General features: G+C 39.4%; 1 protein-coding gene across 7 annotated transcripts in view; it reads left to right on the top strand.

Annotated features, from left to right (window-relative positions):
• ush2a (Usher syndrome 2A (autosomal recessive, mild)) overlaps nt 1-15,165 on the top strand; it is a 395,330-nt gene that overhangs the window by 255,706 nt on the left and 124,459 nt on the right. For all 7 annotated transcript variants that reach the window (XR_009821723.1, XM_062025662.1, XM_062025687.1 and 4 more), the window contains 4 exons: nt 3,970-4,193; nt 7,758-8,046; nt 11,399-11,596; nt 11,733-11,887. Coding sequence is in view for 6 of the 7 variants with exons in the window: in XM_062025662.1 (XP_061881646.1) it covers nt 3,970-4,193; nt 7,758-8,046; nt 11,399-11,596; nt 11,733-11,887 (866 nt within the window). In the remaining variant the exon portion in view is untranslated. The remainder of the gene's footprint in view (nt 1-3,969; nt 4,194-7,757; nt 8,047-11,398; nt 11,597-11,732; nt 11,888-15,165) is intronic.

The following is a 15,165-nucleotide window of genomic DNA, read 5'->3' as shown; positions in this document are numbered from 1 at the left end:
TCCATGCTAAATTTAGTTTCATACCCCTGCTCTATATGGTACAGTTAAAATTAAAATAACTGTAAAAACAAATTCAATGTAAAAAAAAATGTAAGAAAATATTTTAAATTTATTATATTTGAACTCACAATTTGCAACACTCATCGGAAGCCGGAAGCCAGGTGTACCGCTCATAGTTGGTAGATTCGATTGGAAGTGACGGACAAACCATTTCACTGACTAGGACAGGTTAGCTAGCTCTCCCGACCTTGTCTCACGAGATCTAGCTTCTCTTGAAATATCTGTCTTCAAAATGGCCTTACAAGTTAATATCTGCAACATAATCAACAATTTGCTCTCGTTCGGCCATCATAGGTTAAAAAAGCAAGTAGATATCAGATTTTTCTGTTAGCCGAGTGTTGCTGGGGTGTGGCTCAGCCGATCAGCTTAGCACGTCCTGCTGTTGCAACTTACAATTTATGATATGAATACTCACTAGACTAGTGAGTCAATAATCATAGGAAGCATCAATGTCACGTCACATGCAACGGTTCATCGTGTGGCTACCTAAAACGACTGTCAACAACTCATTATCTGATTGGCTATCACAACTGTCTATCAACTGTATGTGCGCCGATAACCCACACTGCACAGACTGCCGCTTTGTTGATTTAGAAGTCTTCGGCAGATTTCATACAACGCTGGCAACAAGCCATCTGAATTCTGATTGGGTAAAAACTCTAACGTAAAAACGGCAACACTGGAGCCTAATATGACATAAAGAGAATATGGTGAATATGTTTATATATTTAGGGAATGTACATTGAAAATAAGAATCACTTTTAACAATTAATGATCATGATTTATTTTAGGCCAGCAGAAAATGTCTTGCTGGCTTTGACGGTAAACATAGTATACAGTAATTCAGGTGTCTTCAATGTTTTCCAGGCAAAGGACCCCCAAAATGAGGGAGAGCTCGAGCAAGGAACCCCTACTTATATACTGTATCTTGTATGAATTGTTTTATTTTTTATTTTATCCTAAAAGTACCTTGTTATTATGCAACACTAAGATATTCAAAGAATACAGTATAGCTCCGCCAATAGCTAGCTGGCAACTACAGCGCTAATAGTTAGCTGGCAGCTACTGCTGCTAATTGCTAGCTTGCAACTTGAGCGCTTTTAGCTAGCAATCGTAAATGCTAAGATTATTATAATAATACATACTTACTATTTATTCATGTTTTTATTTCAAACCTGCAATTTACAATGCGTAGGGTGCCATTTATAAACCAATGTTATTGTGTATTGAAAGACAAATTTGTGGAAAAATTGCAGGTGGAAAACAAAGAAATATATTTTTAAAAAGTCTAATCAACCAAAAAAATCACAACCTCCCTGCAGTACCTCTGCGGACCCCTCTGGGTCGCAAACAACATTTTTAACACTTCTGCAGTAATTCAAATGATAAGAAATATATAAAATATGCAATATACAATACTGTGGTATTAAAATGTATTACATATTGTCGTGATTAAAGCCTCATATTTGTTCGCTATTTGCTTTCTATGAAGAGAAAATGTGTTTAATTGCTGTCAGGTAATAGTAAATCTCATAAAGGACAATAGTTGTAGTTTTTGTGCTACCATGTATTGTTTTGAAAGGCTTATGTACAGTAAATACTAATCACGTCAAGTCTTTCAAAGCAAAATGTATAAGTATTTTCCGAAATTAACCTCTGTAAAGCCACTTTGAATGTATGTGTAAATCTATATATTGTACTTATTTATTTGGGGATTTTAGTATGGTTGATTTTGCATTTATTTTTCTACAATCATAAAAATGTAAGGGTTTACCTTTGAATTATATTAGGCAACATGCATGTATGTAATTTGTTGTGCAGATGTAAAATTATTTTAATATCAAATGTCTTCAAAGCTGTAGTGCCTTAATACTGCTAGCTATATTATTAACTCTGCCAGGAGGTTGCCATTGGTTTGTCAGTTAGTGAGTAAGCAACATAACTCAAAAAGCTATCAGTGAATATTTAGGAAATTTCAGGAAATGTCCGAAATGAAAGAAGGAACAACTAATCTGATTTTGGACTGGATCCAAATAATTTTTATTATGTTACCTTACATTTATGCTTGTGTGTGTGTGCATGTGTGCGTGCATTTATGCCAGCGGCCTCGCAGAGACAAAGACAGTGGATGACTGACAAGAGTGTTCGTTCCATTTCTTTCATTCCACCATTGATAGCTCAAAAGTTTATGAGACGTTTTTTTTATCTAACTTTCAGGAAATGTCCAAAACGAACAAGTCATTTTATGTTGTAGCTTATCCGGATCATTTCTATTATGTTACCTTACATTTACATTACAAGCTTCAATGTCTGTTTATGTGTATTCTCATGGCCTCGCCTTTACCCACAGAGACAAAGAGGCTTCAATTAGTTTTGTTTATTGCGCTGTAGATAGCTAAAAGATTTATGGGCAGATGTTCATTTAACTTCCGGGAAATGTCAAAAATGGGATAGGGAGCAAGTGATTAGATTTTGGAGGTGATCTGTATCACCGTCTGGATTTAGGACTGTTTTTTTCTCAAGTGGGAGATACGGCCTGTTGGATGTCTGCGTTCTCTTAGTGCTTTTCTCTTGAGTTTTTATTTCAACTTACAGTTGAAGTTGAATTAGCGGCCAACAATGGCGGCTCTAGGAAACTGCGCTGTTCCTCCCTCCAAAGTCAGCAACAGAATCAGAAAGATAAAAGTTGAAAGGAAATAAGGTAGTAACTCAGTTAACGTTCATAATCTGTTCCGGAAGTGCAGATATAAAGTACGTTAACTGAAGCAAGTTTTCACATAGGAAGCCATGTAAATACAAACATTTCCTTCCACAATCAAATATTTTAACACAAAACACCTTAATTATAGAACACTTACATCTTAACATGCAGAAACCATACAAAAGAAAAACTATAAATGACTAATGAAAATGATTTTTTTCCCCTTTATTTAAACACTATTGTAGACGAACACAGCGAGACAACGAGAGAGGTTGACTGGAGTGAAAAGCGGAAAGGGAGGAGGAGGAAGGAAGTGGAGAGAGAGGGATTTTGCCAAGTGAATTATAGGAGCGTAGTGTGCGAGATTTGGTATTAGGCATTTGATTCAAGATGGGTGGAAGCAACAGAACAAAATAACATTTTATTACACGCAAGCACAACAAATAAACGGTAACCAGAGCATCTTCTTGAGGAATAATTTGTTGTTAATTAGGGCAGTGGTTCTCAAATGGGGGTACGCGTACCCCTGTGGGTACTTGAAGGTATGCCAAGGGGTATGTGAGATTTTTTTTAAATGTCTGTCAAAAAGAACTGTGAAAAGAAATGCAACAATGCAATATTCAGTGTTGACAGCTAGATTTTTTGTGGACATGTTCCATAAATATTGATGTTAAAGATTTCTTTTTTTGTGAAGAAATGTTTAGAATTAAGTTCATGAATCCAGATGGATCTCTATTACAATCCCCAAAGAGGGCACTTTAAGTTGATGACTAATTCTATGTGTAGAAATCTTTATTTATAATTGAATCACTTGTTTATGTTTCCATTTTTGAAGTTTTTAGTTATTTTTATATCTTTTTTTCCAAATAGTTCAAAAAAGACCACAACAAATGAGTAATATTTTGCACTGTTATACAATTTAATAAATCGGAAACTGATGACATAGTGCTGTATTTTACTTCTTTATCTCTTTTTTTCAACCAAAAATGCTTTGCTCTGATTAGGGGGTACTTGAATTAAAAAAATGTTCACAGGGGGTACATCACTGAAAAAAGGTTGAGAACCACTGAACTAGGGCATTCGTTAACCAACGTATCACTGTAGTCCATATACAATTTAGGATTTGAGGGATTAACTTTAAAGTTAGATCATTAAACTGATTTCCCACACAGTAGACAACTTTCATTTACTTTTCTTTTCTTTTTTAGGTTTTTCCTGCTGTGGTCAAGAGTATGTCAACTCTTCTACATCGCTCTGCTGCGTAGACTCTGAGGGACAACCCATAAATCACCCATCTGGTAATGCCACAGTGAGATTGCAGTGCTGTGGGTCAAAGGTCATACTTCAGGGACAAGAATGCTGCCATGGAATTGGTTTTGACCCACAGCAGCATGTGTGTGCCAGCAAGCCCACACCGGACCTTTTGATGACGGTACAGTACAATTTAATATTTATATTAAATTATTTGTGCTACTTTTATCAATTTACTGTATATAAAAGACGATTTATATGCATATATATGTAGTCGAGGTTTCTGTGGTTTATCCGTTATAAAGTGCTCAATACCGGAGTAGAGCGGAATATATGTTAGGTCAGAAAAAACACAGAAGCTTTTATAAAATCCCCTGGCGAGCAGGGAAACCTGTGAAACAGGCTTGTAGGGATGATATAGCCTCTGTGTTTTTTCTGACCTAATGTACATAAATATGTATATATTTATGGCGACCCATCAGCGTTCTTGTTTTGTACAGTGTTTGTCTTATCTTGAACGGGTTTGTGCTGAAAACAAAATTTGGTTGTACTTGTACAATGACAATAAAGAGCCATCCATATGTACAGTCGTGATCAAAAGTTTACATACACTTGTAAAAAACATAATGTCATGGCTGTCTTGAGTTTCCAATAATTTCTACAACTCTTATTTTTTTGTGATAAAGTGATTGGAGCACATACTTGTTGGTCACAAAAAACATTCATGAAGTTTAGTTCTTTTAGGAATTTATTATGGGTCTACTGAAAATGTGACCAAATCTGCTGGGTCAAAAGTATACATACAGCAATGTTAATATTCGGTTACATGTCCCTTGGCAAGTTTTACTGCAATAAAGCGCTTTTGGTAGCCATCCACAAGCTTCTGGTTGAATTTTTGACCACTCCTCTTGACAAAATTGGTGCAGTTCAGCTAAATTAGTTGGTTTTCTGACATGCACTTGTTTCTTCAGCATTGTCCACACGTTTAAGTCAGGACTTTGGGAAGGCCATTCTAAAACCTTAATTATCGCCTGATTTAGCCATCCACTTTTGACGTGTGTTTGGGGTCATTGTCCTGTTGGAACACCCAACTGCGCCCAAAACCCAACCTCCGGGCTGATTATTTTAGGTTGTCCTGAAGAATTTTGGAGGTAATCCTCCTTTTTCATTGTCCCATGTAATCCCTGTAAAGCACCAGTTCCATTGGCAGCAAAACAGACCCAGAGCATAATACTACCACCACCATGCTTGACAGTAGTGGTATTCCTGGGATTTAAGGCCTCACCTTTTCTCCTCCAAACATATTGCTGGGTATTGTGGCCAAACAGCTAAATTTTTGATTCATCTGACACCACATGGACAAAGATAAGACTTTCTGGAGGAAAGTTCTGTGGTCAGATGAAACAAAAATGTAGCTGTTTATTTGAGTATATATGACGACCCTAAATTTTTTTTGCACAAATTACTTTTTTATTCTTTCCAATATCTGTAAAAGAGTAGGGGCCTTGAGTATTAGCTGTGTTTATGCACAAAAATGTGGCGTACACACTTTTTCACGACAAAGTTGTGATGTATCAAGAGTGCCCATGACATGGAAATGTGCGGTGTTTCACACCAACTTCATGCTTCACGTACACACATTTCTACAGGCCATGGATACTATGGCGACACACAGAGGTAGCTGTTTGGGCTTTTGCCAACATTTGATTTTAACAATGTAAAAAAGATCGAAGCAAGGACACAAAATACTTTTTTTTGCCAATGCATTTAATGCTTATTATTCATATTAATATTTGTGAGGACGTGTATACATTTATCTAGGCGATTATTTTGCCAACTATTGCTGTAACAATGTGTTCCTGTGACTCCAGCATATGTGCTTGACCAGTCAGGCAGACAGCAGCTGCCGGGGCATGCGGCACACTGGCACCGAAGGAATGACCCGCTTCTGTGTCAAGTTTGGCTGCTGCCACAAGTAGCTCTCCTGTGTTGTAATAATACATTGAGTATTCACACACGAGTCTTTCGTATCCTTTTTGATAGCACTGGCATGTTTAAATGTATAAGATTGCAAACCATATATTAAATAATTCTCACATGAAACTCTAATCTGTCTGTGAGCAGGCTGCTGTATAAACATATTTTGTTGTAAGTTGTACAAATTATATTTATATTGGAAGTAATCACAGTCAACCACCTCTTCTAAAGTTTTATGTATCGTTGCAGCGACTATCTTTTCAAACGGGGTGCAGAACTACTTTATCTCTGTTCTCCTCGCCTGTTTTGGCCACATCTATCTTCTTCTTCACCTTCTTTTTGATGTTCGACCATTTTTTTTAAATTTCAGCCTGTGTGCGGTTGTCAGAGCCCACAGCGATGACAGGCTCACTCACGCTATCCCACTCACTGGTCTGTCATTCGTTCGAAAAACAAGAAAGAATAATCTCCTACCGACTCCTACTGAATCCTGATTGGGCGGAGTGTGCAGATCTCAGGCACATGGCTAATTTCAATATGATTTGCGTATTTATAGGGGGCGTGGTGTGGGTGTCCCCAGCCAAGCAAACATCTGCGGTCAATTCTACGTTGATTGGGATGTAACAAAGAAATATGCTTGGATTAGTGGGTGCGCACACTTTAATACATCTGAATTTCTTCTTGTGTAAGGCGTTTTCTGGATTTGAACATATGGCAATTTTTAATAGGAAATCCACACAACTCTTAATACATAAGGCCCCTGGCATTTTCCGTTGTATCATATCCATATATCATATCTCTTAGTTGATTTACAGTTGTTTGATGACTCTCGTTCATTGATCACCATTATCTTAAAATTTGCATTGTAACTCAAATCTGCTCAACATTTCAGACACTTTTTCCAAACGGGTCTCTGTGTCAATGTCACTAATTTGTGTGAGTGACAGGAAGAAGAGCTCTAACTTGCTTGGAGAGAAGTAATCTGGCGCCACCTGACATTGCTACAATATGCTGTAACATATTAATCCACATTTCAGAGTTTGTATTTGTATTTAACTCCAAGTGAACCAGCCTCGTTGCTATGTATTTTTACTGTTATTACCAGATATATTATATTGAGACACTTGGTTAAATATTTCCTTTGGATGTTGAATAATGTTCACATCCAGTTGTATTGGATACACTTTATTGTACCATCTACATCGACACACATTGTCACATCAGGGCTGGTGACCGGTCCATCTTCCATTCATCATCTGGGGTCACGCGGTGCCGGCATGACATGAGCACATACACACACACTGAGATGATTGCACAAGAGGACAAAGGGTAGGAACCCATTAGCTCTAATGATGTCATTAAGGTCACTTCATGGACATAGCTCACACAAACACACACTTTGCGGCTTGCAGATTATAAGGCAAAATTATTGAACATTGCACATTTTACACCTCACACTTGAAATTATGGAACAGCCTTCTTTTGCAAATCAGAGCTGAACAGACACTCGGGCACTCAAAATACTGCTGAAAATCCTGTTTCATTGCTGTATTGAATTCACTATTCATTGTTTCTACTGCTTTAATAGTTTATTGCCCCATGTCAAGTCAAGTCAAATAAAGTTTGACTTGACTTACACAAACAAAGTAGAAAATAAGTGTTCGGCACTCTTTTTGCAACTATAACTTTGCAACTATAACTATAAGCCTCAGTAAAGACTTTGTACAATATTTTGAAGTGTGACCTCCATTTCCCTCCTTCTCTATAGAGTGGCTGTGTGCAGGGTGCTCTGTGTCCAACTGCTGCAGCCTCTACAGCTTATTGCGGCTCCTGTGACATCGACCCCTCTATGACGGCCTGCACGTGGGTCCTGTCAACGTATCATGACGTCCCCTACGCAACATACTTGCCTGAAATCAACACCACATCTGATGGCCTCATTAAGAGCTCCCATTTTCACGACAAAACCAATGACATGCTGGGAAACAAGGAGAGCTTGTGTCCGTCCCATGAAGAGGTAGTGTACAGCGGAGATGCCAGAAGATACACCTATACAGGTAAGTTCTTAGATAGTTGTATTGTATAATTTAAAACAGTTTAAGTTTAGTACTATTTAGTAATTATATAGTTTTGCTCACCTCAATGAACGTTTTCTAAAATGTTTTCTTAAAACTGCTCTACATTGTACTTGCTTCCTGCTAATATTTTCCAGATTCTCTTATTTAGCCAGAGACACTTTGCTGGTGTTTTCCGATATCACTGTATATCGCTAGTTTCTTTGCTAACTTGCCAACTTTTTTACCCTAATTTACAATACAGTTTGTGCTGTAAAACTACGCAAGTCATTTCAGTTGCTGGCATGCAGTACTCAGTGGTAACAAGAGGGCTCACCAGTGCGTAAAAAAACCCAAAAAAGAAACATTTTAACCAATCACCGTCCTGAATTAGTCTTTGTCTCCTGAAGAAAATCACAGATGTGAGCCAGGATGTGGGTTTGTTCACACAGCAACCTGACTATTTTGGAAATATATGTAATCCATTGGTGGCTGCTGGTCTTTCAAGGAGGGAAAGCTCTAGTTCGTCCTACCTGTGAGTGCTTTGGGACAGTGAAGGGGCTCAACATCCTCGCTGCTCGTGGGGGATGCAGCTGTGTCAATGTATACGGCCTAATGCTACCATTGTACACCAGTGTCATTAACATAAAATAACATTTCACTACTATATATTAGTCTAACTGGAATTGGAATTTATATTAAAATTTGTGAATATGAATCTACCTTAAAGGGGAACTGCACGTTTTTCAAAAGTTTGCCTATCATTCACAATCATTATGAAAGACATGACGACGTATGTTTATTTTTATTTTTTATGCATTCTAAATATTAAATAAACGCGATTAAGTCCGCTAACAATGGAGTCTAAGGGAGCTGTTCAATTCTGCCTATAGAGCCCCTAAAAAAACATCCAAACATCTCTATTAGGGTTTTATATACATGATGTAAGTATATATGTAATGTAGTAACAGGCACATTTATAATAACATTTAATATTTACGTATTTTGATCATTTTAAGCATACGTGGCGCAATAATTTCAAAAACGCATTACGTTTGCTTTTTTTTTTCTTCATCACAGATTTTGCTCACTGCAGACTTTGAGAGCCAACAAACATAAAGAAACATCACTTAATTTATAAGGTCTTCTGTCATTAGGATGCCGACTGCTAGGATGTTTATATATTCCCATTTAGATGAAGGATGACAATGATCCTCACAAGGAGACGGGACTTTTCCTGGAGCATCTGGACTCCCCGGGAACCTACGCCAGGATCCTGTTTGTGGACTTCAGCTCTGCCTTCAACACCATCCTCCCTGGACTGCTACGAAACAAGCTCTACCAGCTCAGCGTGCCCGACTCCCTCTGCAGTTGGATCAATGACTTCCTGACGGACCGAAGACAGCACGTGCTGCTGGGGAAGATTGTCTCGGACAGTGGAACCACGAACACTGGTACTCCTCAGGGCTGTGTACTTTCCCCCTGACTCTTCTCCCTGTATACAAACTGCTGCACCTCCAGTCACCAGTCCGTAAAGCTGCTCAAGTTTGCGGACGACACTACCCTCATCGGGCTCATCTCGGATGGCGACGAGTCTGCCTACAGGAGAGAGGTGGACCGGCAGGGATCCTGGTGAAGCCTCAACAACCTATAGCTGAACGCCCAGAAAACAGTGGAGATGATCTTGGACTTCAGGAAAGTCACAGCCCCACCATCCCCCCTCACCCTGATTGACTCTCCCACCCCCGTCTCCATTGTGGACTCCATCCATTTCTTGGGCACCACCATCACCCAGGTCCTCAAGTGGGAGCCGACCATCAGCTCCCTCATCAAGAAAGCCCAGCAGAGGATGTACTTCCTGCGGAAAATTAAGAAACTTAAGGTGCCGACCGAGATGCTAGTGCAGTTCTACTCAGCCATCATCGAGTCCATCCTCACCTCCTCCATCACCGTGTGGTTCCCCGGCGCCACAGTCCGGGACAAGCATCGACTGCTGCGCATCATACGTGCTGCTAAGAAGGTTATTGGCTGCAAACTCCAGGACCAGGAGGCGTGTGGGTCGGAACACAGCTGACTCTTCTCACCCTGGACACAAACTATTCTCCCCTCTCCCCTCAGGCAGGGGACTACCGTCCATTCAGACCCACACCTCCTGCCACCTGAACAGTTTTTTCCCCTCGGCCATCAGACACATGAACAATAACAAGATCTGATAGCTCAGTTACAGCTCATGTTATTCTATTGTGTGTTATGTGTTTTATGTTGCACGATTGCACCAAGTAAAATTCCTAGTTTGTGAACCTGTTCTCAAACAATGGCAATAAAAACTATTCTGATTTTGATTCTGATTCTGACTTGTGTTTATGTTTATATAAAATTTAGAATGCAAAAAAAAAAAAATAAATCCATCTTTCGTCATGTCTTTCATAATGATTGTGAACAATAGGCAAAATTCCAAAAAGTGCAGGCCCCCTTTAATATTATTGATCTGGATATTTAGGTGTATTATTAAGACAAATTATAAACACATTGATTATTTTGTGGGATTTAGTTAGAGTTGAAGTACATGTGCTTCTCTGTGTGTCTCTATTGCTTTGTGTGTTTGTGCATATGTCCATGAGGTTTCGATAAGATTCTAGGCGATGCTGTGCTACCATCTGGGCACCCGCACATAAAGCTGTCACCACACACCATACGCCAGATGTTGCCCATGCACACACTGGGTATCATGCTATACTTCTCTTAGGTAGAATCTTAAACTGTATCATACACAAGCAAGGAGTGCTTTAAATATGTATTGTAGTGGCACACCCTGTGTGTTTAATTTGCATGTGCATGCCGCTGCATTAGTGTTTTTGCAGCCTCAGTTTTCACAGTAATAAAGACAACAGTCTCAGTCTGGTGGTTAAAACATGCTTTCATTTACAGCAGCGGTCCCTTAGCGCTCTTAAAATGGATGCACATATGCGTGTGAGCAAGTACATTGGTATTTATATATACTCCTGTACGTGTAGCCCAGCAGAAGGGCTGTAACAAGACTCGAGTCACTGCATCACATTTACAGCTTGTCCAGCAATGACCAGTGCGATCATTTGTTATATTTCCATGTAACGTATGCTGCCATTGGCAATGCTCCACTATGGTTTACACAAATTGAACTGCATTTGGGTGTCAACGTTTTTCTTCCTGAATCTTGCACAGTGTCACTACTGTGTGTGATCAGTTGCAGGCACTAACATCAATCAAGAGACTGCACGACTGGGCAATAAAAACCTCCACTCTAATATAAACACCTTTTTCAAATAAATACCCGGTACTCTTAGCCATCGAGTACTGTTCATTCTATTTCCTGTAGATTTCAACCTGGAACCCTTCACCACTTACGAGTACAGAGTAAGGGGCTGGAACAGCTTTGGCAGGGGTTCCAGTGATGCTACCACAGTGACCACCAGTGAAGACAAACCCTGGGGAGTGGCCCCCCCTCGCTGGAGACGCCTCAGTAAACGAAGTGATGTCATCCAGTGGCACTGGCAGGCACCTGCTCGGCCTAACGGTGTGTTTATTCATCATTCACAGTGCATTATGTCCAGTCGGAAAACAATCCCATGACTCCCCCAGTCACTGTTGTTGGGGTCCCTGATTTTAAGGTAAAGAGGCTAATTTGTTTATTTTGTTTTCTATTTTGTCAGGCATCTTAACCCACTATGTCATACTGCGTGATGGACAAGAGCGTTACCGTGGCGATGAAAACACTTTCACAGACATGGGTGGGATTGGGCCTTTTCAGGAATTCAGTTACCAGCTACGGGCCTGCAACAAAGCTGGTTGCACTGATAGTACCAAGGTAAGATTGTGTGTGTCTTCTTGTCTATGGTATTTTGTACAGTACTCTGCTCAAGGCTGGAATAACTGAAGCACATCTCCAATGATTTTTAAAAAGAACATTTTGAAACACAGATTTTAATCAATTTTGGATTTTCTCTAAATCATGCCGTTTCAAACTTATATATTGTATACAGGTTCAAATATTTACATACATAAACCAACATTTTTAAGTTAGGGGTGGTAAGGGTGCCCAAATGTCCTAAATTAACAAACCTATACATTATCAACCTCTCATTAGTGATCATGACTTACTGCAGTTGATATTTTCATCGGTAACATAACATGATTTGTTGGGCAACATTCATTGAATTAAGAGCATTTCTCAGAACAAAGGGAAAGTCCAGGATTCAATTATCAGAATCAGAATATTTTTTTATTGCCAAGTACATTTACTGTACACATACAATTAATTTGTTTTGGTGTATTGGTGAAAAAATAGCAATTACTGAAAGGGGAACTGCACTTCTTTTGAAATTGTGTCTATCATTCACAATCCTTATGTAAGACAAGAACACATACATTTTTCTTTATTTATGCATTCCAACTGGTAAATAAACATTAGCAAAAGTCAGCAAACAATGGAGCCAATGGGAATGTCTATATTCAACCTATAAAGCGCCCAAAAGCCCCCATCATTGTTTTATATACAAGCTCTAAGTACAGTAAATATGGAATGTAGTAACAGGTACATTCATAATCTAATAGTTATGTATTTTGCTCATTTTAAGCATACGGCAGCGTATTAATTTCACAGATGTTTCACAACGTTTGCTTTTCCCTTCAACAACAAACACTAAGCGATGAGGTGGCGATTTGTCCAGGATGTAACCCGCCTTCCACCCAAATGCAGCTTGGATAGGCTCTGGCACCCCCACACCCCTAAGTACCAATGATTGTCACACACACACGAGGTGTGGCAAAATTTGTCCTCTGCATTTGACCCATCCCCTTGTTCACCCCCTGGGAGGTGAGGGGAGCAGTGGGCAGCAGCGGTGCCGCGCCCGGGAATCATTTTTGGTGATTTAACCCCCAATTCCAACCCTTGATGCTGAGTGCCAAGTAGGGATGCAAATTATCGATTATTTCATTAATTGATAGTTGATAACCTTATCGATCGATCATCGATTAGTTGATAAAGCGGCGTTTTCCCCCCATCTGAGATTTCCCCTCAATAAGGTACAAAATCAAAATCAAAATTTTGCTGGTATAAAATACAAAGGACATTGTATTCCCTAATCAAATGTTTATTTGATACAAAAGTAAGTCATCTTTGTAACATGAGGAATATAATATAAAGTGCACTTTAGTCTTGTCACACATGCAAGACTTGGTAGTGGCAGCAGCCATAATAGCTAGCTTTATTTTATATAATCCCTCTTGAACTGGGAAAGGTGCCTAATGCCTATCTGTCAACTTGAAAAAATACAAGGAAGACATCCCTGAAAATTGTAACAGCAGGCAGCAAATAAGTAAGCCTGTTGGCTGTTGCAGTCTGCTGCAGAACTTCACCTTTGGACTCAGGTGAGGCTGACAAGAACTGAAGTGAAAAAACATGTCACTCACTCACTACTGTAAAGACAAGAAAAATAAAGTAACATCAAGTGCACAACATGCACAATGCACATCTTAGTCTGTCTCACAAACTATTAGAAGGCTAGCAGCCTGCAAGCTGCAACATTAATTGAATCCCTCTTGAACTGGGAAAAGTGCCTATATGACAGTCAACTTGAAAAAATATAAGGCAGACATCCCTGAAATTGTAAGTAACAGCAAAATAAGTAAACCTAAGCCTGCTGCAGAAGAACAGTCATTGATTCAACTTAACATTTGGGCTCAAGTGAGGCTGACAGAAGAACTGAATGAAAAACATGTCACTGCATAAAATAAAATAAAGTGCATGCACTATGCCCATCTTAGTTTGTCTCTCACAAACTATTAGTGTAAACATTAATGTAATAATCAGTCAGCTTGAAACAGGCTGACAACAACTTCAAGTAAACATTCCTGAAAGACAATGGTGATCGTGATAGTAAAATATTAAGCAAGCCAAGTTTAGCCAACCCTGGCTACAACAATCAACTTAATATTTAGATCATCAGGCAGGTGGACAATTGAAATTTTAACAAAGGGAAAAGTCACATTTTAGAGAAGGCTCTCTGCCTCATACATGTAACATGGTAGTCTGGCTCACAATAGTTCATCAACTCACGAAACCCCTTGCCATCCACAATGCTTATAGGCAGCATATCCTTTTCAACCATGTTGCAAATCCTCTGGGTGATGCCCTCTGCCCGTGCGTCATCACACACCGCTTTTCTTTTGGAAAACGCTTCGGCGACGGAGGGCTGGCCTGGCCGTGCTCCGCCTCCACTCTCTCCTCCAAGCACAGCGGCATGTAAACTTTTTAGGTGGTAATTTAACGAACTGGTTGAATTGTTGTACTTCAAAACAGCCTTACATATTTTGCACGTTGCATCGTCCTCTTTTAGGGTGAAATGTTCCCACACAGCACTTCTCTTGCGTCGCTTCATGTTTGTTTTTCTTCTCTCGCATGTGGACTCTCATGTGTACAGCGGACATGTAGGGCTGGTCACGTGATGGTGTTGCTGCTTGGAAAAAGTACAATAAGCAACAACTCCCTCGTGTGGACTAGCGAGGTATAAACTCAGCATTACCTTCACACAGAAAACCACCGCACCGACCGTGACAGAACGGAATTGTCAATTAATTGAAATCGTTAATTTTAATCGGGTAATTTCTTAACGGCAATTAATCGAAAATCGATTAATTGTTAACATCCCTAGTGCCAAGCAGGGAGATAATGGGTCCCATTTTTATAGTCTTTGGTAAGAGGGACAAACAGTAGAAAATGGATGGATGGAGGAACAAACACTAAGCATCATGCAGCAGCATTGCTAAGTGCTGACTAAGCTATACAAACTATGAACATAATAAAACAATCACTTAGGCCATGGCCACACAAAAATGAACGCAATCTCCATCCACACAAGTGTAGTTTCAAAATTGTCTATGTCTACACACAAACGCATACACCTGCTGTCATGCACATTTTGTCCAATCAGAAGCCTGGAAAAGCAGCCACGGCTGACTTAGGTAGCATTACACCTCTGCTATTATAATGAATATTTTGATATACTACTATGATATACTACTATACTTGATATACTACTTGATATACCACCGCTATATAATACTATGACATATTCATTATCTTTA

This window comes from Entelurus aequoreus, linkage group LG02 (assembly GCF_033978785.1).
Source record: "Entelurus aequoreus isolate RoL-2023_Sb linkage group LG02, RoL_Eaeq_v1.1, whole genome shotgun sequence".
In the NCBI taxonomy this organism is placed as follows: Eukaryota; Metazoa; Chordata; class Actinopteri; order Syngnathiformes; family Syngnathidae; genus Entelurus; species Entelurus aequoreus.
This window is presented reverse-complemented; position numbering and strand designations above follow the sequence as displayed.